The 25,817-nt window shown below is 37.0% G+C and overlaps 1 protein-coding gene across 3 annotated transcripts; it reads left to right on the top strand.

Annotated features, from left to right (window-relative positions):
- The first annotated feature begins 13 nt into the window (after positions 1–13).
- LOC124277270 (RNA-binding motif protein, X chromosome-like) lies at positions 14–25,817 on the top strand. 3 transcript variants are annotated; one of them, XM_046712920.1, is made up of 12 exons: positions 14–106; positions 1,291–1,424; positions 2,287–2,393; positions 5,910–6,211; positions 6,553–6,582; positions 10,795–10,940; positions 11,693–11,804; positions 13,121–13,249; positions 16,435–16,662; positions 18,713–18,810; positions 20,963–21,004; positions 25,302–25,817. In XM_046712920.1, exons 2-12 carry the CDS (start codon positions 1,316–1,318, stop codon positions 25,361–25,363), a joined length of 1,365 nt encoding a protein of 454 aa, XP_046568876.1. In that variant the 5' UTR covers positions 14–106; positions 1,291–1,315; the 3' UTR covers positions 25,364–25,817. The 3 variants fall into 3 exon arrangements, with proteins under 3 accessions (XP_046568876.1, XP_046568877.1, XP_046568878.1); XM_046712921.1 differs by lacking the exon at positions 6,553–6,582; XM_046712922.1 differs by lacking the exon at positions 13,121–13,249.

Here is a 25,817-nt window from a genome sequence, read left to right as displayed (position 1 = left end):
GCGTTCGTAATTGTCGTCCACGTGTGTGTGACGTCATACTTTGTAGTAAACCCAGAAGGAGGCGCTGCATCTTGGGAAGGGGAGGCCATGTTTGATTGATATTACGGTAGGAAAGCGTAACATTTTGTTAGGGTTTCCATTTGTTCGTCATTAATTTCAAATGGAAAACGTGTATTTTAATCTAGTGTCGACTCTCAATGTCTAACTGAAAACATACCATGCTCTGAGGTAATGTAGTTTAATGTTTTATGCTCGATGGGAAATCTCTGAAGACAAAGCGTAACTTTTTCTGCTGACGCGAGGCTTGTGTTGATCAATATTGCAACCTATGTACTGAGACTTGTACCTACTTTATGCTTCTTTCATGAATACTACAGCCTAAACACATTTTGTGGTTATACCAAATATATGCAGTGTATTTTCGTCATGTAATTGGACCTGACCGTGATTGTCCCAACCCGCCATTACCTAAAATTGGCAACTTGAATAGCATGGACATGTCGCAATTAGTTTTATTCCGGATGATGTATACACAACTCTGGTACGATACACAAAATAGGGCTAGACCCTCGGGTAAGACTTCTTTCCATATACCCCTAAATTTTAAGAATGAGGAAAACGTCTAAGGGCATCAAAATACCATAGGATATATATATTATGTCAAGAAAAGTAATATTGTCAGAATGTCTGGAAAAATCATGGAATTGTTTTTCACAAAAATGTGGGAACCCTTGCAAACGGTGTTGATTAGAAAGGGGATCCAAGGGCTAAGGTGTGATATTTGTGTATCCAGTAATTGACGACATGACCATTGCTCTACACAATTCATGTGCAATGGCATACATTAATCAAGGCAGTGAGCCTGAACACCTGACAGGCATGGGTTGCTGAACACTAATTCTAAGCTGGATGTTGGAAAGTCTTAAAAACTTTAGGGCAATTGAGTTGAGTTGGGCTTTACATCACATCGACATTATTTCAGCCATATAGTGACACACATGATAGAAACAAAATATAAAGATATACAAAAATTAAAATGGTAACTCCCCTGCTGGAGCTATTAGTCCCTGGCTTCTCTGACCCACATATTTACATCCAACCATGACACAGCTGTAGTCAGATCTTTGTGTGACAATGTGTAACAACATCCATTTATTAGAGCAATCCGTCCTTTCGCTGGTTTCGTTGACTTCATGAATTCTTCCAATGTCCTTTTTATTTGTTTTTCTGGTGTCACTCACTGTTTATAAGGGATAAATACAATTCTAACAGCTTGTTAACTCATTTCAGTTTCATATCAGAAAACTACAGCAAAATGATTGAACAAGACAGACCTGGAAAGATATTTGTTGGAGGCCTTACTTCAAATGTTGACAGAGAGACACTTGAAAATGCATTTGCAAAGTTTGGCAGAATCACAGAAGGTAAGTTTACACTATTTTTTGTATCCGTTGTTACCTCTGTTTTGAGCAAACTTAATCCAGTGTAGTCCTTTGCAGTCTCATTAGAATTTGATGTTAGGTGTTGAAACCGCTAAACAAAGATCTGAGGACACCCCATAACAGGTTGTATGAGGTTGACTTTTCATCTTACCAGTTTAGAGCATTGATTACCAGACAAGAAAAGTGACAGGTGGAATGTGTTTTCCAGTCATTCAACTTAGAAATGATTGACATAGTATTTTGAACATTTAAAGACTGTTCAACCTGATCTGTAAGAATCATTGTCTATTTCTTGCTTTGTTCACTGTTAATGGGAGAAACATTTCTAATGGAAGATACTTGACATAGCCCTTGAAGTTCTTCCCTTCAATCTTCTCTGTCTTTTGGACTTTCAAAAATGTTTTCTAAATCCATTTTAAAATTATGACTAAATGTTTTCGAAGCAAAGTTTTGAATGAAGGTCATCTATTTTGAAATTATCTGTGGTGATTATATCTGGTGTGATGCTGAATATTCAAATGTTTACAGAAAAGACACTCATGTTTGCTGTTAACTGAATGTACCAAAATGATATATGGTTTGGATCCTGTCTGTTGTCAATTTGTGCATGAAAGACATACACTGCAGATACTGCACAAGGATGAAAACAAATACCCACAGTAAACTATTTAGAAACAACACATATAGGAAATGTATTTAATTCTTGTACACATTCTAACCAAAAAATCATATCTAAACTATGTATGCTAGTTCCAGTTCAAATTTTATCATCGTCACTGAAATATTTTGAAAGGTAGATGGATATGAACAGTTAACTAAGTGAATTGTTTCATCATAATTTCAGTTCTCATAATAAGAGACAAAATCACCAACCAGTCACGTGGATATGGATTCATCACATATGAAAATCCCTTGGACGCCGAAGATGCAGTGAAAGGAATGGATGGAGAAGTAAGCCGCAGTGATTACTGTAACAGTTACATGTATAAAGTTCTTTCATTGTCAGTGGAGTGGTGGGGTAGCCTAGTGGTTAAAGCGTTCACTCGTCATTAGGGGTGGGTATTGCAGAGAATTTTCATATTGCGATATGTTGCGATATGTATTGCAATATATTGCAAGGATTATTTTTTTTAACAAAAACTACTTATAATCGAGTTAATGCTTGATTATAAAGCAAAAACAACATAAATCACTATGATTGATTAACCTTTTGTAAAAACTTTTAATCATGACAAAATAAAAATGTAACATTTGGCTCTAATGAAACAGGGAAGAGAAGAATTAAAAAAACGGAAATATACGAAGATTTCCGAATGTTACGAAGTTTTCCGAATGCATGTCAAAATACCAGTTTTTGATCAGCGTATCGCAATACGTATCGTTTTCATGTCTGAACCGAAAATACCGGTAAACCGGTTATATTGCGCAGCCCTACTCGTCATGCTGAAGACTTGGGCTCGACTCCCCACATGGATACAATGTGTGAAGCCCATTTCAGGACCTAGATTTTCTAAGCTCTCTTTGCGCCAAGATAGTCATAAGTGCCATACATTAACATTAACTTACGACTATCTAAACGTTAAGAGAGATTTGAAAATCTAGGCCCTTGTGTCCCCGTCATGATGTTCCTTGAATATTGCTAAAAGCGATGTAAAACCGTAGTCAGTCATTGTCAGTGCTGCTTGCCTTCTGATTCTCTGCTTAGTGGGGTTTGTGGCAGGAGCCTTTGACAATTTGAACCTTTGCGTACAACGAGATCCAGAAATATTACATTATAGTTGCAAGTGTGTTGTCTGTATTATGGCTGTGTTGAATTTTAATTTTCAATTTGTATTCCGGTTGAAAGGCTGCACGTTCCCACCTTTACTGTTTGGTTTCTTGATGGATCCCAGTAATACATGGACAATTTGTCACTGGTCTGTTTCTGCTGGCAGACTTCTACAGCAGAAATATTTAAATTCTTTCCTATCTCCGGCAGCTGGTATTAACTTCTAAATATTTTTTATCCTAAGTCAGCCAATTAAGACTTTGTGCTGAATGTCAGAAAGAATGGTAGATAAAAATCAGCATTGTATATTTTTTTTGTGGCCAAGCAGTTACATGGTTTACGCGGGTTGGAAAAGGCCTGAAATTTGAACATTTTACTGTAAAAAGTCCCTAAATTCTTTTACGCATTAAAAAGGCCTAGTAACCAGTATGGTTGGGTATTGCCAAAATTTCCGTATTGCGATATATTGTGATATGTTTTGGCGTATTTCAATATGTATTGCAATATATTGTGAAAGTGTAAGTCATTAAAGTTCTGTTAAGCTTCTTTTGAAACAATGCCACTGGACACTCAGGGTTCGAAATCTACGCTAGTCCGCTAGCCCAAGGCTAGTAAATCTCCCGGAGGACTACCAAAACATCTAACAGTACTAGTCCGCCGGGCTACCAGGCAGTAGTCGCATCAAAATGATATATAACTTTAGGAACCTAACTAACATATGATTCATTAATTAAATCTATCTATCACTTTTCACAATGTCTGAAAACACATATTACATTTCAAGTGACCATATATTATCGACAAACTTAAAATGAAAAGCTATTTTTCGCAATGATATTGGAAAAAACAATTCTCGGACACATGCTTCGGCAACGGGTCCACATCAAAGTTGTCAAAGAGCAAAGTAACGATGTTTCGAGATGATAATTAAACAAATTGAATAAATTGAAGAATGTATTCAATAACGGTACTCATAAAAGTTGTCAAACCTACATTATAACTTACTATTCCCATCTTTATTGTGCGATCGTGTAATGTAATTCAAGTGACATCTCGGCTTTCGTCGCCTCGAACTTCGTGCTCGGACACGATGTTTAAAGCTAAAATATATGCATGAAGCATTTTTGTCACAGGTCATAACCTAGCACGATACGTCCACTAAGGTCCAGAATATACGTATAGGTAGTGATCTTGTGCGTAACACGTTCAGAATAGCATGAATTTACCCAAAACTTTCGTCTGAATCTAAACGTTTTCGTTTACGAGGGCGGTATCCATTGCTGTAATATGATTGTCTGCCTTAGGTCACGTGTGTGATTTTGACCAATCGTAGCAGACTGTGACAGAAAAGCGTCATTAGAAACCAATCTTTAACCAATCAAATCGCTTCTTACAACTGTGAAAATACTCTTGGCAAGGGTATAGCGATATAGTTGATGTTCAGAGCTTTCGAACGATACCCAGCCATCAAAGCGAATAGCCTCACATGTTTTTATCTGAAAAAGCTTGGCAAATACGGATGTATTTCCACTGTTGTATCACTCACGTTTTTTATCGAGCGGAAAGCCACTGGTATCGGGAAACACTGGATCGACCATACATATTATTTGAGAAATATCTTTATAATAGTTTTCCCGATTGGCGTAAACATGAAAAATAGAAAAAAAAAACGTAAGGGGATAATTATGTCATGCTACAAATGGAAAAAATCGCTGCATTGTTTGCTTCCTTCGTGGTTTATCTGAACATTATAAATGTGTAATCTTGCATTTTCATTAAATATTAACTTATGTACGTTGTAGTTGTGTTATCTGAATAATATGATCATATCCATCTGTCATGACTGAATTAAACTATGCCAAAACATATTGTGTGTGTGTTTGTTATGATACCACACCTCTGCCAATACTGCTTGACTAAGTCGAATTAATTATTTTTTGTTTATTAAAGATTGAAATTTGAGGACTACCAAAATTGTGTGAGGACTAGTAGTTTCGTGAGAGTCACTAGTCCTCATGGATAGTAGACTTTTCAAAGAGATTTCTAACCCTGACACTGTCAGGACTCAGATGTGATTGACCAATTAAAATTCTCTAAACTATTAATGTATAATAATATAAAGGAAATACAATTGTTAGTATTTTTGACTACATCATGAAAATTACGATTATGGTCACGTAAATTGGCAATCGTATCATGTAAACCAGTACTCGAAAAGTGTACTGCAATATATAGTACTGCCAGTACTACAACTGGTAGTTTGAATTATTGCAGTTAGTTTTAATAAAACACATTTTGCATTAGAAAAATTGCTTCTGTATTCAGATTTCCAACGTGTCATGTGTTGATCAACAAAGATGGCAATAACTGTAGATTAAAGTTACTTCTATTTGGTAGCAACAGGAAGAAAAATGGACATCTTTGACGAGAGTTTTTGTCTATTTCTTTTGCACTGATTGATGTCATTATCAATGAATATCAAGTCTTAGATTGGTTCAATATCAAAGAAATATCTTCTGATTGCTCGTAACTATCAGTATCAAGGTACCATTGAAATAGTGTTGTGTACTATTGTAATAAAAATACACTTTTGAAAGTAGCCAGTGATAACCACTTGTACTTGGACATGACAAACAATATTTAATTATAAGGTGGCAATAGTGTCAACCCTTGAAACTGTATTGTTACAGACTTTGTAGGTTCCCTCATTTCAGACCATAAATGGAAAGGAAATTCATGTTGAACAAGCAGTGAGAGCTATACATGATGACCGAGGAGGAATGAGGTCAGGTCGTGGTGGGAGGTCAAGGGGTGGTTCCTCCATGCGTAGCAGGGGCAGTCGAGGGGGTCTCTCAAGTAGAAGGGGAGGATTCAGCAGTCGAGACAGTGGTGGCAGTCGAGATGGTTCACGAAGGATGGATTCGATGAGACGAGGGTCTCCACCACCAAGGCGTGGATCTTCAGGAATGAGAGGGCGTGGACGTGGTGGACCTGTTTTGAGGTATGTTCACCATGCTGCTGATGTTAAAACCTTGTATAGTGAAATTGTGTGATGTCATAATAAAGACACCAGTCTGTTAGAAATATTTTTCCTGAAAAATCTATTTTCATGACGTTTGGGGCTATTCTGTAGAGCTTGTTTCTATAGGAACTGAATATGCCAAGGCTGTATGAGTAAGATCAGATATTTGGAAACTAGGAATACAGAATTTTAGAACTTAACAGCTATCAGTGTTCACAGGAACAGAAGCCATTAACTATTATATTTCTACCAAGACACGTGGTAAATAGCTATTATTTTTCTTTTAATGATTTATATTCAGTTTTATTTGTTTTATACAGAAAACATTCTAATCGACGCACAAGTTTTTCGTGAGTAGTGGTTGGCGTCTAATATACGTTTCATGATCATTTTGGGAGATTAAAGAAAATATGACTTTGTCGTCTTAAAAATGTGTTTGTCCTTTGTGTAAGAAGTGTTTTCAGACTCTTAAGAATGTTTATGATCTTCATCATTTCCCATATCAGCTTGGAATTCTGCTTATTCTTCTGTGTTGAATGTCACATTCAGTCTTATAAAATATCTCTCTGTAAAAAGACCCCCACAGCTATTGGATTGTTTTTAATCTGATGTACAGTAATGCTTAAGCATCTGGTCTTGTATTTAATGAATAATATGTAGTTATTTCACATCAGGTAACTTTGAGAATGTAAAGATAAGATAGTATGCACAGTTCTATTTTAGAAATGAATTTTGATGGGTCCATGTTGAAGGAATTTTAAAATTATTTATTAGCAAGTGTCCCTATGGCAGTTATTTTGACATTGTTTTCCAAATTTTGCTTCAGCTAAAATGTTTACCTTCATCATCTGTATGGTATTAGTCTTTTTGTATTTTCTAGTTTTTCTTTAGCTTGATATTGAAAATCTTTCGGACCATTAAACATAGCAGTTCCTGAAAGCTTTGACCTGTCCTTGCACTGCTGAAGCAATCTAAAGGTATTGGCATGGTTCTTCAGGATAGAAACCAATCCATGTGACTAATAAGTTCTTTGTGTAAATGTCTTGCTATAAATAATCAACATGTTATACCTAAAAGTCACATTACTAGTTATAACAGTGTCGAAGTAAACTGGACAGTGTTTAATTCAAATTTGAGATTTTTGCTAACATTATTTGCTGTTTAAGGACCAGTAGTAGTTTCTGAGCAGGTCAACAAAATGAAAAATAAATTGTATTTTTGGCTTTAGGGTTGTTATCCCCAGCAACGCGTTTTGCGGGGGGGTATTAAAATGGACTGTCCGTCCGTGCACATTTGTCTTTTCCGGAGCATAACTCTAAAACCGTTCACTATTTCTTCACCAAACTTGGCACATAGACAGATCTGGTGGTGTACTGGTGCCTTTTGGTAGTTTTGGAGTTCCGAATAAAATATTTTTGGCATTTCCATGGCAACAAGTTTGACTTAGCCTGAAATTGGTGATAGTGCTCCTTTCTGGAGCAGAACTTTCAAAACCTTTCAATACTCTTCTTCCACTTTTCTATATACACACCTAAATATTTGACATAATCATAACTCGTAGACATAATCATGAAGAGTATTTTGCCATTGCAGGGGATATTGATGACCTTGTCTTCTTGTTGAACTTCGTTCTGGGATTGATTATTAAGAGGTATAGATTTGAAGAAACATTTTCTACATCAGTGTCAGTTGTAGAGGCCTTCGAAATCAAGTTTCCCTTGACTTATTATTGTCTTTTTTGTGGCAGTTGCCCTATTGCACTTTATCTGGAGTATTTGCTAATGATTGCAGTAACGGCTGTTTAATGTATACTATTCATATGTAGTGTATTAAAAACAGTTAAGGAACAGCAAACATGACCACACTTAATCTCATTTTTCATGAATATTTGTACACAAGCAACAAAGAATTTGTTGGGTCATAGTTATTTATTGTGCATTTTTTCAAGTTGATATGGAGCCAACATCATTGATTTCTGACATAAATACTTATCTGAGGAGGTCTAAATGCAGGTCATATGAAATGTAAAGGTAAACAGAAGGCATTTTTAATAACCATACACTCTTGTGTCAATGGGATTTACATTTTAAATGGAAGAGATTCTCTGTGGTCTGCAGAAAGTAATATCATGCGTTTCTCGGCAACAGAATTTTCTTTTGTCCGGTTTTCAGAATTTGAGCTTTGTCAAAATTTTATCCAAAGAGTGGTTTGAAATGGAAGTCATTTAAAAAATTGTGGTGTAATGCTTGAAAAGGCTGCTTTCTGATTGGTTATTATCACTTTCATTGGCTGATTAAAGTTTGTGAAAGGTCACTCCAATGTAACCTGCAATGGAATTACCTTACATGAGGTTGTCAACTATGCTTTTCAACTGATTTCTTTAACGAGGACAGGCATGGGTTGCCTATTTGTCTGTGCCAATGTGCGTCCATTTCACATGCTAGAAACCTGCCAGTTTGTGGGTTTTGTCAGCATTTTATCAACGGATGTGGGTTTCATCAAAGTGTGACACGTCTGAGACCTCCATCTCTTGAGGCGTTTTTCCCACATCAGTGTTTAGCTGACATGTTTTGATATCTATGGAATACTGTTGATAACAGCGTTGAATGCAGCTTGAGAAACCCCTCATTTACTGAGATATCTTAATGAGATTGATACACAAATGATTTAGTTATAAATCAGATCTATTTCATATTTGACTATCCACCATGAAATGAAAAATATGAGGGAAGCTTTATTACCTTGTCATTTTTACTCTTGTGAATCCTTGTAAATTATATTATCATGAATATATGCGTTGCCTATTGTCAACTTTTGCAACATATCCATTGTTCTTCAATTATAATAGTATTTCTTTGTTAGCAGTGCATATCAAAATTTTGCTCGATCAGCATTTAACATTTTCAAAATGATGGACATGAATGTAGATATTTTGTTTGTATAGGATATTGTCTATATTTTTGCCTAGAATTCCCATGCTTGTCTTCAGTGTGGAGCAGATGGTGTATCACTAAAGTACTGTCGGAAATAGAAAAAAACCTTTTTTCTCATTTATATCTACAATTTATGTAGTCAATATGTGAAACTGTGAAATATCTGTTAAACTATGTTGGGCCTAACTACAGTCTCAGTGGTAGGGAGATAGGAAACGTAGAAAAGGGACTTTACTGAGGGGAGATTAGTGCAGAAATGAGCAATGCGGGGGTTTTTTCAAAGTCCAAAGTGACTTATTTGGAACAGATCATTATGCAAATTAGTGTACGATGATATTGTATTACAAAGGACACTTTTTAAATGCCCATTTTAAAATTAAACCTAGCTTCATTATAAACGATAGCTGACGTAAAAATAATAATTTTAATGCTGAAACTATTAAGGATGTAGCTACCATGGAGTCTCACTAACACTATAAATAGAAACAGGTAGGGGGGTCGTCTCAAAAGCAAAACCAGGACGGGTGTCGCAGACGGTGGTTGGGGTCGGGCTGGGGGATAGATATCAGCTGAGATAAGATAATCCTTTCGGTGAATTAAACTGGGGAAGCAAACGCATGTCATAACAATTTACAAATAATATCCAATCCTGTCGATCTTCGCGGGTGGTCATGCCTCCTATATATTTTGAGACATTTAATATAATCATATTCTTTTAGTACATATCTCAACATAAACTTTATGAAAGAAAGACACGTAAGATGTTAATCAATAGATAAGACATATTCAGCACACATGAAAAATCATAAAATATCTTTGAGATGACCCCTTGTGTCTGGAGGCAGCACATGCATTTCATGCCAGGTGAGACATGGTCCGTCGTCATACCTGGCTGAGCGACCTAATTGCCATCTGTAGTCGGATCTATTGTTTTCAGCATCTATTCATATTTTTTCTAAGTTTTGCCTGATTTTACGAGTGAACATGCTTTTCTGGATATCCTATTATGTATCCCACTGAACGTCCAGTTAGGCAGATGGTGGTTATTTCGACATATGCTATTTGCAATTGTGTTAATTTTTTGGATACAGAGTAACAGCCTAAAAACAGTTTTTTTCTATTTCCGACAGTACTTTAGATTATTGGCACTAAGTGAACCACGCTGTGTACTTCACTGGCAATTTTTTCTAATTATTGTTATGCAAGCGTCCTATGTTTAATGTGAATATCGCACATACTGCTTTGCACAAGTTACGTTAGGTACCAGTGTTGCATTTTTTAATATATATTTTTTGCTGTACTGTGTACAGTATTAATATTATTATTGCTTACATAGCTGAACAGTTGGAAATATATTGCTTATTCAAGTTATTGTATGCATTTTTTGGAAAAGAATGTCATTGTTATTCCAAACTGAATGCGTGGCTTATGACTCGTGTTGCCTCAGTATATTCTTAATTTATGGTTTGAATTTCAAATCATTTTGTTCGGTTGGTCAGTCACTTGGTTGCTAACATATTATGATACAGTATTTTTTCCCCAGTGGCAGTCATCTACAACATTCTGCAGTGTTTTATGCCTTTGTCTGGCCAGGGTGATGGAGAAACTAATGGTGTGTTTGTACTTCAGGGGTCGCAGCAGCAGTTTTGGTCGGCGAGATATGACACCACCCAGGAAGTCAATGATGCTTCATTCCTCTCCTCCACGTTACTCTGATGGGCCATCAAGAAGATACAATGATTCCCCTCCACCAAGGAGAATGTCTTCTGACTATGGTAAGCATTTGAAAGGAGAGTACCTAACATTCCCCAAATAAGGTTACATAGTAAAGGGCATGAAGTAAGATTGGCAGTTAGCTATGCAATTTTGTTCCTTAAGCGTACTAGAATTGCATGCTCGTGGGTTTGCACCCAGTTTTCTAGGGTTGTCAGCTCCATACCAGTGATCATGGGTATCATCGAAATGGTAAATTTTAGAGATCTGTACAACTTTGGCATTCTTCCCTCAGTGCACTGACATAAACTGATACAAACAGTACTGTTGAAAACAGTATTAAATATAAATGCATTTGTTCTATCAGTCACTGGTTTGTATGGTTCACAGCTTTCTAAAGGGTCTCTGATACAGCAATATAGATCATAAAAAATCAATAATTGTGACCTAATATCAGTCGATTATTGAAACATATGGGGTGTATGTCAATTAGGCACCTAACTCTGAGAATGTGGGTTCAAATCCTGTATGAGCCTCAACCCAACAAAAGTACTAGAATCTGTACTTTACTGAGAAACTGTAATCCGAAATATAATGTGTTATGAACTCAATGCTTATTACAAATATTTGTTCAAACACTGACTAAAGGTCTAAACTGAAATGCTGCCTGCAGAATTTATTTTTCTGTCATGACAAGTATTTTCTTACTCTTATCCACCATGGCTCTCAGATTATGGTTCTTATAAGTGCTCTCCATATATAAATGCTGAAAGATTTGTTTTCTCCATGCTGGAAAGGACTTCTTTTATTATAGATCGCAGAGACAGTAGATTTACTAGCAGTGGTCTCTCTGATCGTCTTCCCCCACGTGGCCGAGATATGTATCAGTCTTCCCCTCCACGAGACTCCAGCCGCCTCATGGACAGGTACTTGCTTCAACATGCACACATATTCAAATATCTTCACTTTTATCACCTCACATATCATTGTTATTGCAACATTGTGACTCATGGATGCTCCACTTATTTGCATGTGTTGCTTTCAACTGGCTTCACCACGATGTTGTCATTATATCTTTGTAGTAAATTGTATGATTCAGTCCTTGTCTTTTGTCATCCCTTTGCCAGTATGTTGTGCTTTGTTTATGAGTAATCATATCGTATATACAGGCCCAAGTTCCCCAGTCCACACAGCAATCTTAGTGCTAAGACTACTTGTAACTCTGGTAGTTTAACACTGATTTCCTATGACCATAGTGATAAGATTGCTTGGAGGAAAAGGTCTCGGCAATCCTAGCATTGTGGTGTTTTTAACATCCATCCAATAACATGACCTGTCAACAGCTGTAGCACAAAGATTGGTTTGTGGAACTGGACAGTCCCTGAAACACGTTGTGAAAGGCTATAGAGATGCCTCCCTTGGATTGTGAGGAACCATGTGTTTAAGATTAAATACATTTTGGGGTTAAGCTTTTTGAAGACTTTCAATGGAATTTAAGATGAAATTGAGTTGAGTTCATATCCAAAGGCCATATTACTTCCAATTTACTTGCATGTGGTGCTGTTTTGGCATGTTTTTTTTTTTTCACTGCCTGCTAGATTTCATTCATTGCTTCGGGCACTTGGCAAGGATTATATTGAAGGTTTGCACAAATATTCCATGTACTTTTAGATTTGATAAGTTGATTATAATGCAATAGTGAGTTTTTTGGCCTGTTATTCTTTCTGCAACTGAAGTCACAAGACCAATGTGAGGTTGGTAAATATTTTTCAGTTTTCTGGTGTGCTTAACTTACAAAAACTCTTTTGAGACGAGGTAATATCTAAAACTGCACAGGGGCTGATATTCAGGCCGAACTCTGCACGTCAAATGACAGTGAATAATTTGAATTATTCATTCCCTAATGCCTCAGAATTTATAAGAACAGAAAAAAATCCAATTTGGAATACTGTCATGATTTAGTTTCCAAATTTGGTCTGCTGCAGTGATGTTGCTGGAATATTGCTAAAGCATCGTGAAAACTCACTCACTATTTTCCAAATATGCCTGACAAGGGAACGGTTTATAAAATCCTGGATAAATAACTGTAAGAAGTGTTCTGAAGAAGAAAAAAACAGAAAGGGCAATATGATTGCTTTTGCATGTTTATGGAAATTGACTTATTCTTACATGGAAAATAAGTGCAAACTTTCAAGATGATCGGTCACTCCCAGCATGATGTGGATGTGCTTTTTCATTGCAGTCGTATGTCATCAGGTCGGGGTAGCCGAGATTATCAGAGTTCACGAGATTACCCCCCACAGAGGGACTACAATTCTCGCAATTTCACTCCAGAGAGAGAACCAATCCGATCACGGATGCCTCCACAAAGGTGGGTTTCCATGGTATCGCCATGGGAAATGGATTCATTGTGAAGTGTGAGAGAATATGGATCATGTTCTAAGAACTTCACACAATGCAATGTGTGACATTTTTTAATGTTGTATTCGACAATTTTCAGGTGCTGATCAGTGAATACATAAGAAGTTTTAGCTTCTGGTGGAGGCTAGCAGTTTTTTTAATATATATTGTGATAATATAGGGAAACCTCGGAAGTCATGCCCTGTACATGACAACTTTTGGTGTCAGTTGGTTCCGTTGTACTCCGCCATGTAGTAGATAAGTATTTGAGTCCTTCAAGTTATTACAAGCTAAAGCAGGTAAAAGTCCCCAGTATTAACATGATTAAATGTTGTCTTGGGAAGCTGCCCTTCGGTCGATGTTGATTTTAAACCGTATCCTGTTTAGATACTCAACATCTTATTTAATGATCTGCAATTAAGAAAAAACATATCACAAAGTGTTTTAATTTAACGTATGAAATGAATTCTACATGTCAAAGTGCAAATGGCACATGTATATTAAATTTGGAACAGTGTAACATTTGATTGTTTAATATTAAATAACTTCTTAAAGGTTTTGTTCCCTCAGCGATTAATCACACATGCCCAAATAAAGAGGACAAACATGTGGAAAAATAACAACTTTGTATGACAGGGTTAATGAATAGAAATTGAAGCAACATTTTTTCCTTTTCATTGGAAAGTATTCAGGCCTTTCTTTAAACAAAGCAATTCCATCTCTGGCTTGGATTATGGATCAAAAGGATCCGATTTATTTTAATATGTATTTTATTGTAAAATTGTTAATGTTAAGGCAACTATTTGATTGTTATAAATGCTATGAAAACAAATATGATTTTTGTTGATAAAACTCTACTATTTAAACATTTATTCATTGCTAGTGATTTAGAACCTGATCTTGAGCCTTCATGTCTTGATAAATACTTATTCCAACTCAGATTTTTAAGGGTATTTGCATCTGGTAATTGGAAGATACTTTGGCAAATAATTAAGGTTTTAAAAATTCCATTTTCAATAAGGGAGTTACCCATTTTTGGATTTCAGAAAAAAATGGATACACAGCATGCTCTGCTGTTTGTATTGGTGGTCAGAACTGGTGACTTTGTTGAGTGTTCTGTACCCTCATGATGTGTGTCATTCAGAACATGACCCCTTGATTGTCTGGTCCAGGCTCAATTATTTACAAGCAACCTTCATATTGCTGGGATGTTATTCACTGACTGATTGCACAGAATTATGAACATATTTTCCATGTTTATAAAATATGAACACATCAGTCATATTTTCATCATACTAAACATTCACTGCCACTTGTAAAACTTGTCACTAAGGGTTTTATTTATATGCTCTGGTGGTGTACTAAAGCATGAACTGCATCTTGATATGCTGTGAATTATTCACTTACCATCATTCTCCCATATTTAACATTGTCTGGTACATATAACACCTTACCCAACACTTTCACTTTGTCTCCTATGCTCAACATTATCTCCCACACTTACACTCTCCCACAGAGAACTTTGTCTCTGACACTGAACATCATCTCTGCTTGCCTTTACTTACAATCAGTGTGTTAGAATAGCTTAGATTTGATGTATTCAGTGTGGGTGTATGGCACGGGAAACCAAAGATGCCTTTCCATCAAGGTCTCCATCACAAGTGACAGGCAAACATTTCCATGTATTGTTGTATTATGAGATGTAGAAACAGATGTTGGTATCAGGATCAATGAATCAACAATCAACATTCCTCAGATGATCAACCAGGAACGCTGGAACTGCCTGGCTTTGTATTATACCCAGCAACATGTGCTCATGCTGGTCAATCTGAATTAGAATGAAGATTTGGATCAGTAGCCAATACTTGTCAGAAGGGGCAAGTAATGGGATCAGTTGTTGTGACTTTTATTGTACCCCATTGGGGTAAGTCGAGTCGGTGAAATATCTGGCCCAGGCTCCAATGTTTAGAGACTGCACTCACGTGGCAGGAACATACATCTACAATAAGTCTTGGCTTTACTACCTTAAAATGACATTTGTTTATGATGCTTAAAGAATGTTGAATGAACATAACCTTTACATCCACTCTTCAATATTCATTTCTTTTTCATGTTCAAATATCAACCTGCAATATTCAGGGATAGAAATAGTGCTTAATTTGTTGTGCCATTGCACGGATCAAATCTATACTGTGTGCCCTGGAGCTCAGCTAAAATTGTGACAGTAATACTCTTCATGATTCATTAAAATGGAAAATACAACAAATTTTACCTACTCAAATGATTCTAAACCTATTTATGCACCCCATCAGACTGTTACTCATGGTACTCTCAATCTCACAGCTTGACATTGCTATGTCCATTTTGAAAGCCAGTGCACATAGCAAGAAATACTGTCTTGGAGGATAACATAGTTTGTGGGTTAGTTTATGGGTCCAGGACAGCTATTCTCGAAACGTTTGTAGCCTAAATATACACATTCCTAACACACTGGCTACAATCAAAGTTAAGAATTATTAGGGCTATGAACATTTTGAGAATAAGGGCCCTGGACAACTGAACCTTAGCTATTCTTGCAGTCATGATAGTGTTCAGGAAACCCTGCTCTCAAGTTTACGGGTTTACATGATGTTAATTGATTTATTAAACAAAAATTGACATGACAATTGTTGTGATATTTAAAGTTTTACTGGATCATTAAAAGGACACCCTTTCATAAGATTATATTTCTATCCTTGATATTACTGTATTCAGGCTGGATACCATGTGTATAAAGTGTAAATTTTTGCCACTTGTTTTCTCTTATCAGTATGTAATTCAATGGCAGAACAAGAGTGAATATATCTTCATGAAATATTCTTTAAGATGTTTCAAATGTTTTACCCAAGAGACCACACAGAGTCACATGTAAGGCAGACAAGATAAACAGGACTTGTTTACATACCAAATAGAACTAGGGATTATTAAAAATGCAAAAAACTAGTATAAAAAAGCCTTTTTGAGCAGAAAATTGGAGAAAAATCTTAGCTATAAGAGCAAGGAACTCTTGCAGTAATGCTCTGTATGCTTTTTAGGGCTGACTTTATTGTGCTCTGTTTCTCTAAACAATGTAAAGGCGTTGATTAAGAGAGAAAGTTCAATCCTTGACTTTTTCAGAGACTCGTATTCCTTGAGTAGTCGAGACGACAGACGTGATACTTTCACACGCAGCAGTGGTGGCCGGGACTATTTGCCTTCACGTGGCGGCGGCAGCGGTGACTACATCAGTTCCAGGGACAGTGGACGTGATTACAACTCATCACGGGACTACAGCTCTTCTAGTCGTGACTACCAGTCCAGCAGAGATGTCCCCAGCAGAGATTATGGATCTCGATTTGACAGCCAGTATGTTGATCTCAATTGTCCTAATGTTTACAGTGTTACACCTTCAAGGAGTCAGGGCCTCATGCACGAAACACAATTTAATTAAGTGGTTCAAATTGATCAATGTAGACTGGAATACGGCTGATATTTGGCCCAAAGCCTGTGCACATGTCAGCAAAAATTCCCAAATAGAGTAGTGCTGTTACACACTCACTATTGTGTCAACATTGACAAGGAAGTGTCTAACCTCTGGTTGTATTGAAGTAAAGGCTTGTCCCTGCATAGTAATCATTTGTGATTGTGTCAAACATCTGATCACTCAAAGAATTGTCATAAATCCTTTTAACTTCAGTAACAACTATGTTTGACTGTTAAAGGTCACATGCAACGTAAAACACAACTTTGCAGATTCTGATACCTTTCGGTATGGACTTACCGAAACAAAGTGTCAAAAATGCTAATTCAACTTACAAAGTTAAAAGATAAAGCGATCAAAAAAACCCCGCGAAATCGGAGTTCAAACGTTTCACTAATTTTCCCCAGACTTTTCTGGGGAAAACGGGTTTCAACAGCTGGGCTGCGCTCATAGCACGTGCGCAGTGAAATAGGTTCGCGCAACTTGGAAGTTCGGTGGAGGCTTTGGTGTGAGTTTTTTCATAATATTTTGTTGATATCTCACAGGCGCGAGCTTTTTATATGTTATGACAGTAAATAAACTGTTTATATAATTTCATTTGTCTATTTCACCACACGTTCTTCTTACCGAGTCACTTTCTCAGTTCGATACTTAAAAGCAATGTCATTATTTAGAGTTGACACAATTTCTAACTGTGATATAGATATGTCGCTCTCACAGACAAAACTCAATGTCTTGTTTTATTGACACCTGTGTGTTTGCCTGCCTGTCTGCTAATGACAATATTCAATACACAATTGCGATCACTGACCACATGCAATTTGAACTTAACACCAATCAGGCTATACACCATAAACAAAACGCATTGATTTATGGCCCGAGTTCGGTCTCTGTCACATTATGTAATTACACAGACGGGCAGGTGTGATACTTGAACACATGACATGTTATGATGTCTGTTGATTGCAAAATGTTATACACAAAAAATGAGCATGTATTTACAAAACCCAACTTTCTATATATACACACACAATAAGGCGGCATCTGCTAATGAACCAGCCGTTACACTTGAGTGCACACCCATCCGCTCTGACTGGGTTCGGTATCCCGGCTGCTTCGTTTCGAGGGAGGTAAACCCAAGTACAAAATATTGCACTTTTGATTAGCGATTATACGCTTATAATTTTGTTTATTCGTTTTTTCATAATCAGCAATGCATATTATATGTCATGAAGAAGTGATAATTGTGTTTTAATTATGTTTGATTTTTTGGTTGCATGTGACCTTTAAGAATTAAACGTAAGCAGGAAAATAATTTGAAAAATTAGAAGGAAAATCCTATGTCAAACTGTAATAAGCGTGTGCATATTTATGACATGTCATTTATTTATAGGTAATATTGTGACTTTGTATAATGATTTATATTTAACAGGGAACAGTACAAAATTAGAGGGAGATGCTTTAGTGCTCACCAGTTTGGTTGCAATGTAAAATTTCAATGGTGCAATTCCTTTGAAGTTAAGAAGATAAGAATGTAAACAAAATCATAAGTTTGAACAAATGTTTGCCCACTTTGCCTGCAAAGGGCAGTTAGTTTGGAATCTTAATTGCATGGTACCTACCTGATTACTTTAGGACTACCATGATATATTGGTAGTGTTAGGCCAAGCACTTTGACTTGGTTGTTGTCAGCAGCTTGGGATGCTCTGTATGTTTAGCATTGTCTAAATGTTCCTGATTGCTGTGTAAAGCTTAAAACGTTCATTCTCTTGACCACTGCAGTGATTTGTCACTTACTAATTGTATTTGTTTGTTGTGGTTCTATTTTCAAATTCTTTAAAGTAAGAACAATGTCAAGGTATTCATATCCATCAAGAAGTTTCCATCCAGAAGTGTTGCTACGTGTCTGTCAAGATATCTATTTTTTTTCTTCAGTGACTTGGGAGGCGGAAGCAGTCGTTACTCGTCCCGGGACGTTGACAGACCGACACAGAGTAGAGGCCCACCACTCCGCAGCTACGATGCTCTGGATGGTAAGTGTTCAGGCTGTACTCCATTACATATAGTATGACCAGAAATTATTGAGAATTTTAGGAATATGTTTAATTGGATTTGTAGTATAAACAACTTTGACCAGCTATCAAGTGCTTGGTTTCATTCAAGAGAGACAACTCCGTTAATCCTTTTTACTTGCTAGCAGACGACATTTTCAGTGATCCTCAGTATGGATGATTTAGAGAAGAGGAAGTTGATTTTAGAGTATTATAACAAGGACATCAGATCAGCTAAAGTGATTTCAAGTAGAACAGGCATCCCTTTGTACACTGTTTATCGTGTTTTGAAAAATATTGCAAATGGATCTGGCATTGAGCAGCAGGGAGGCGCAGGTAGGCCCAGAATATTGACTGTTGGTGACAGGAGGGGGCTTGGTATTCTTGTTTCTAAAAAACAAACGAAGGAGTTTAGAAAACTTAAGGCTGGATATGATTGATAGAGGAACTGTGGCTGTCTGTAAGGAGACAATAAGAACTGAGCTGCATGCAATGGGTTGGCAGAAAACACGAGGAATTCCATCACCGATCTTGAAACCTGAATAAAAGGAGCGAAGGTTGAACTGGTGCTTACAGCATAGAAATTTTAACTGTGACAATGTGATTTTCTCAAATGAAAGTTCTGTGTGGCTGTTTCCTAGTACACTGAAATTCTGGACCAAACAAACTGAAAAACCTTTGTATCAGCGCCCAAAGTACAGTCCAAAATTTAATGTGTGGGGTGGCATATCTGTGTTAGGGGCAACGCCCCTCTGTGTATTTGAAGGGAATATGAACAGTGAGCGGTACACAGATATTCTCGAGGGATATTAACTTCCATCTGCTCACATGTTCTATGGAGAGTTTTGGAATATCCAGCAGGACAACGACCCAAAACATCGTTCAAAGCATTCACAGGCCTGGTTTCGGACCCAAAATATGACATTGTTAGATTGGCCAAGCTATAGCCCTGACCTAAATCCAATAGAAAATGATTGGGGACTTATGAACGAAATCAATAAGAAAAATCTGACAAATATTGCTGAAATGAAAGAAGAGGTGGTCCGATATTGGGACAGTAGGACCATGACTTTCTAACTTCTTTGATCAGTAGTATGCCCCGCTGTATTGAAGCCTGCATCGCTGCCCATGGTGACTTGACAAAATACTAACTGTTCACCTGTCTTTGAATCTGGAGTTATGTTCTGCTAATATTTACATTTAATATGTGAGTAATGAGTGAAAAAAAATAATTACAATCTTTAAATTCTCAATAATTTCTGGTTGTACTGTACATAAGGAAATTGTGAGATGTTTGGTGATAGATATCAAGTTTGACATTTAGACTATATTGAGTTTAACTATGAATGAGTACTCTTGCATGCTAGAATATAACATGGTTTTACCTAATGCAGAAGTGTACACCCATTCAGTATGCTCAGATGTATATAATAGATGCTAAATGTTTTGCTTCCTGTATGACTTGAAATAGAAGTACTGTTAGTCAATGTTTTACAAGAATTATATAGGTCCTCTAATTATATTAATTATCCAATATTACAGTACTTTACAGTGCATCTCACCCTTTTAATACTTTAAAGGAAGATCAAATGTCATGTAAGGACCCTGAAAATAGACCCCCATTGTAGTCGGTTAAGGTTAAACCCTGGAACTCTTGTCTGTCTTAGGTAATTTTTTGTGGAGTTAATTGTTGGTTATAAACAGTTTTTACAGCCTAAAAAGTCAATGTTTATTGGATTTTAACATTTTTTTTGTCAGCATGTGTTACTTATAAGATGTAAATAATGCATAAAGATACAGTGGTTGAAAGTAAAGGGATGGTCATAGTCTGTACCGATCCATGTTTGTCCTAAGAGGTGTCTTGTCAAAAGATGTGACTAAGGGGATCGGGTGGTCAGGCATCGTTTCCCAACGACATCGATGATGTGTTGTCTGGTCCAAAATATTATTTAGATACTGATGGTAGATTACAGCTTGAATAAAGGAATAAGTGTGGCATAAAGCTACCCAAAAATTGCAGTAGCTCGAATTTGATTCTTCTCGCTCCCTGCAAAAAGAAATGTTTTCAGGCATTTGTACTTATGATTCTGTAGCATTTTCTGCCTTGTTATGCAATGTGTCCTGTTTGTTCCAGACTTGCCCCCAAGTAGGAACAGCTACAGCAGCCCAGCAGGAGGTGAGTTGTTGTTTTCTGTCTCCAAGAGTTGCGGTGTTGGTTTCATGCACAACAGTCATGTCACTGCCATGGGTTGTCTTACTCCCATTTCATTTGGCAGGTGACGCTGTTTTCAATTATTTATTCTCATTGATGCATTGGTAGTCGGAATTTCAATGTTCCACAAACACAGGAATGCTCCAGAAATGGAAATATGAAATTTGTGAAGAGGAATACTCTTCAACGCACATGGAAATATGAAATTTGTGAAGAATGCTTTTCAGCACACACATGGAAATATGAAATTTGTGAAGAGGAATGCTCGACAACACACTCATGGAAATATGAAATTTGTGAAGAGGAATGTTCCACAACACACACATGGAAATATGAAATTTGAGATGAATGTTCTACAGCACACATGCATGGAAATATGAAATTTGTGAAGAGGAATGTTCTTCAACAATCACATGGATATATAAATATTTGTGAAGAGGAATGTTCTACAACACACATTGAAATGTGAAGAGGAATGTTCCACAACACACATGGAAATATGAAATTTGTGAAGAGGAATGTTTTCTGTCTCCAAGAGTTGCGGTGTTGGTTTCATGCACAACAGTCATGTCACTGCCATGGGTTGTCTTGCTCCCATTTCATTTGGCAGGTGACGCTGTTTTCAATTATTTATTCTCATTGATGCATTGGTAGTCGGAATTTCAATGTTCCACAAACACAGGAATGCTCCAGAAATGGAAATATGAAATTTGTGAAGAGGAATACTCTTCAACGCACATGGAAATATGAAATTTGTGAAGAATGCTCTTCAGCACACACATGGAAATATGAAATTTGTGAAGAGGAATGCTCTACAACACACACATGGAAATATGAAATTTGAGATGAGGAATGTTCCACAACACACACGTGGAAATGTGAAATTTGAGATGAATGTTCTACAGCACACACACATGGAAATATGAAATTTGAGATTAGGAATGTTCTACAACCGGAAATGGAAATATGAAATTTGTGAAGAGGAATGTTCTTCAACACCAGATGGAAAAATGGGATTTGTGAAGAGGAATGTTCTACAACACGCATATGGAAATGAAAATTGTGAAGAGGAATGTTCTAAAACACACACATGGAAAGAAATTTGTGAAGAGGAATTTTCTTCAACAGGCTCATGGAAATATGAGATTTGTGCAGAGGAATGCTACTCAAACACTTAGGCAAAATGACTTATGGGAATTTGTAAAGAGGAATGCTGCACAACACACACATGAGAATATGAAATTTGTAAAGAGGAATGCTGCACAAACATATGGAAATATGAAATTTGTGAAGAGGATTGTTCTACAACGAACACATGGAAATTTGTAAAGAGGAATGCTCAACAAACACATGGAAATATGAAAATGTTTAAGAGGAGTACAGAGATGTAATTATATGATTCTTGTGAGAGGAACACACCACGGACGGATATAAAAATTTCAAGCCTGACATGACAGCAAGACATGTCCTTGATGCACAATTGCTGACAGTGAGAGAAAGATATCAGATGAAAGGTCAGCTGATATCATGAAGCAGGACCAGTGTCACATGTGTCTATACACCCACTCTCACAGCATCAGACACAATAAAAGACCTAACTAAAAGTATTGTCTGAAGGAGCAAGTATCTTCTCAAAGAAATGTTTCTGCAGGAATTTTTCCACATGAATGTTTGTGTTTGGATGCTAATTGTCTCCCCTTGACCACACAGTTGACCCTTGGGATACACCAGAACTACATTATGTCGGAAGAAAATAAGAGGACTTCTAACAGCACAGCCATTCATTGTTTCTTGACATTGTTATTCATATCATTACATACCAACATGCATGCATGTAAGTTGTCGTGAACAATGGATGAGAGGACATGTGAGAACACAGTTGGGGGACACCACACAATGATGGGATCAATACCTACTTCCACCTGTTTATGATCCAACTGCCCTTTGTGGCTACAGAATTCCTCCTCATATGTACCTGTTAATTAACAAGCTTTATGACTTAATTGTATGCTGCATATTTCTTATACTTACCACCTGCCTGAAGACTGTGTGGTCATTGCCAATACAAGTGTATCTGAATAGTGATTAGGTGTTTAGGTGTAATATTTAAACATCATTTGGGAACGATAGACTAATGTCGTTATTTGATTATAAGACATGCCACTTCAGTCTGCCTGTCAAGTTGTCCTTCTGGCAAAACCGTTGACCTCTAATGACGCTAGCAACGCCCTTTATGCTTCATGCAATCAGTTGGTGGAAAAATCATCCTTCAAATTAGTATGGGATTGATGACAACCTAAGTGTCATGGAAGATGATAATCCACAGTGTCCTCCAAAGTGAAGGAATATGACGAAAGCTCTTGGACCCAAACATGTATTTTTTAACCATGGGAATATCGATATCCTGCACCAGAAAAATTCGAAACTCATCTGAACCAATATTCAAGGACCTGCGCTCAAAATTCACAGCAATGACACCAGGTGTATCATGAAGGCACTCTAGAAATGAAGGCACACAAATCAGTCTTGTCAAGGAAATTGTTCTGCCTGAAGTGACTTGGAAATTGAATATTTTTTTTCAAATCGGCAAGTGCACTGACAAGACCAGTTGACATACTGTAGGATCTCCTGAAGGCATTAGTGAATGGAACCACAGGCCAAGCTCTTCACTAAGGAATTATATCCATGAAAAGAAATATCCCTTTGAAGTGCAACTGCAATTGCATATATGCTTCACACTCTTCATATTACTTTCACTGGCATGCTTGGTGATTGTTCATGTTTGCTGTCTACAAATCCTGTTGTCATCTCAAATAAATACGAAATGGGAAGCATTATTGCTTGTACAGATTTGGAGAATGAACCTTCTCACTATAATGCATGAATTATCTCCCTTCCACTGTTCAACATTCCTGCACCCACCACTACGCATACCTGCTTGGATGTGGTACAGCAGAAAGTGCATTTAATTGTTATACCCTGGACTATGGTCTCAATATCGCCTTGTGAGAAACCTGTTGACAGTGAAGTGCTTGACAGAGAAGTACTACAGATACTACATCAACATACTGATAACTTCTTAAGCCACTTCCACCTTTTACAAAGAAAGACATCTGTCAAGTGGATCAGCTGTGATCATTATCCTGGACATTCTCAGCTGTTGGAATTGTTTTATGTTTGTGTTGAAGTACACACAGACTGGAAGAATGACATGTCATCTTGTTGAAAGGAAGTATAGCACCTGTTACCAAAACTTAGTGCTGTTTCGAAATGAAGATTTTAAATGCAAGAGGTTTTTTTTACTTAACTAGATAATCTACCTGAAAAGATGCTTTGTAATGTTGCATGATCATTAAAATGTGTATCATTGTTTCTGGAAACAAATATGGAGTATATTGAAAAGTGAATGAAGCGAAATTGAGATCCATAATCAGTCTTAAAGGGGTACAAGACTCGGATCAATTGGCAGCCTAAGGAAGAAATATTCAAGTTATCTAAACCTTTTCTGCTCCTTCACGTTTATGATTACTCGTCTCTAAATTAGTAGATAAAGTCCTGAGATAGTGTTAGTTTCACCGAGGGTATACTTGAAATAGGCACTTGACCCTTAAAAATTTATATATTAACCAACAAAAAATATCTTTTCCATCTGTAAAGTATAGATTTGAACCTTTTTGATTATTTGGAAGGTTTAACATTCAGCAGTATCATTGATTTGTAAATGAACAAAGCATTTCACATTGACAACCCTGATGATTCAGAACATTTCCAAAAGCTCTTGAATGGGGAAAATCTTGGCACAGTCTACCTAGCTACAGATCATTCTCAAGATTCTTCTTCCTTGAGAATGTGCTTTAGTACTAATGTTGAAAATACAGTACTCTTTCATGAAGGTTATGGAAACAAATATGTGGATGTTGAAATTGTCAGTATGTCTGATTTCTTGCCTCAATAAACAGCATAGTAGCGCACTGGGTCAGGCACTCATGGATCAAGAGCCCAAATATGCATCAGTCCAATACAAATCTAAGAAAGAGCCTGAAACTCTTGTCCTCAGAATTACTGGAAATCATTCAGATACACCTTACCATCTTTAAAGAAAGCATGTGTTCATAAGATGTTTGGAGTCTTCAGTGCTGGTTCACCAACATCAGTGGAATTCAGTACAACAGATGGTAAGTGAATGGCATTTCAAGAATAAGAACAAAACGTGGGTTGCTTCTAAAATATTCTCAAAATGTACTTTGTACCAATCCACTAGGTTCTCGAGGACCACCATCTAGGTCAGGACCATCATTCAGCTCCCCGCGGAGGCGGCAGTAGTGATCGCAGAGACAGTCGAGGAGGGGGAGGTGCAGTTTTGGGAAGCCGACGTCCAGGGCCTCCCCTGTCACGTGGGGCTCCTCCACCGAAACGGTCCCGTGTTGACGGACCCCCAATGAAGCATGGAGGAACACCATCCTTCAGGCCGCTAAGCATTATACTTGTCTGATGTACTTTCAGAATAGAATAACTTCCTCCAAGAAATAGCAGCGACTATTTTATGTTGTCAAATTTCATCCCCTCACCATACCAGCCATCCTCACAATGTTGTTCGTTTTATCTCGACAAATGTTTCATTGTCCAAGTGGAACCCGACTGGAATCAATTTCTTTTAATGTTGTTAGTTTTATGCTACAAATCAAGGACATATGATCATTTCTTACAAAGGCCAAATTGCGTATATGTGTATTCTTGCTTATTTGTCAAATAAGAAATAAACACCATTTCATGTCAA

The sequence above is a fragment of the Haliotis rubra genome, unplaced genomic scaffold (assembly GCF_003918875.1).
Source record: "Haliotis rubra isolate DU_JTF1 unplaced genomic scaffold, ASM391887v1 Scf22, whole genome shotgun sequence".
Lineage (NCBI taxonomy): Eukaryota > Metazoa > Mollusca > Gastropoda > Lepetellida > Haliotidae > Haliotis > Haliotis rubra.
Note: the sequence above shows the minus strand (reverse complement) of the source record. Positions and strands in the feature narration are given on the sequence as shown.

What these genes read in the sequence shown, in the direction of transcription:
- LOC124277270 (XM_046712920.1), top strand. Translation starts at nt 1,316, where the DNA reads ATGATTGAACAAGACAGACCTGGAAAGATATTTGTTGGAGGCCTTACT. An exon ending in TGAAAGGAATGGATGGAGAA is followed by an intron (nt 2,394 to 5,909) that starts GTAAGCCGCAGT and finishes CAGACTTTGTAG; the next exon opens with GTTCCCTCATTTCAGACCAT. An exon ending in GGATCTCGATTTGACAGCCA is followed by an intron (nt 16,663 to 18,712) that starts GTATGTTGATCT and finishes TTTTTTCTTCAG; the next exon opens with TGACTTGGGAGGCGGAAGCA.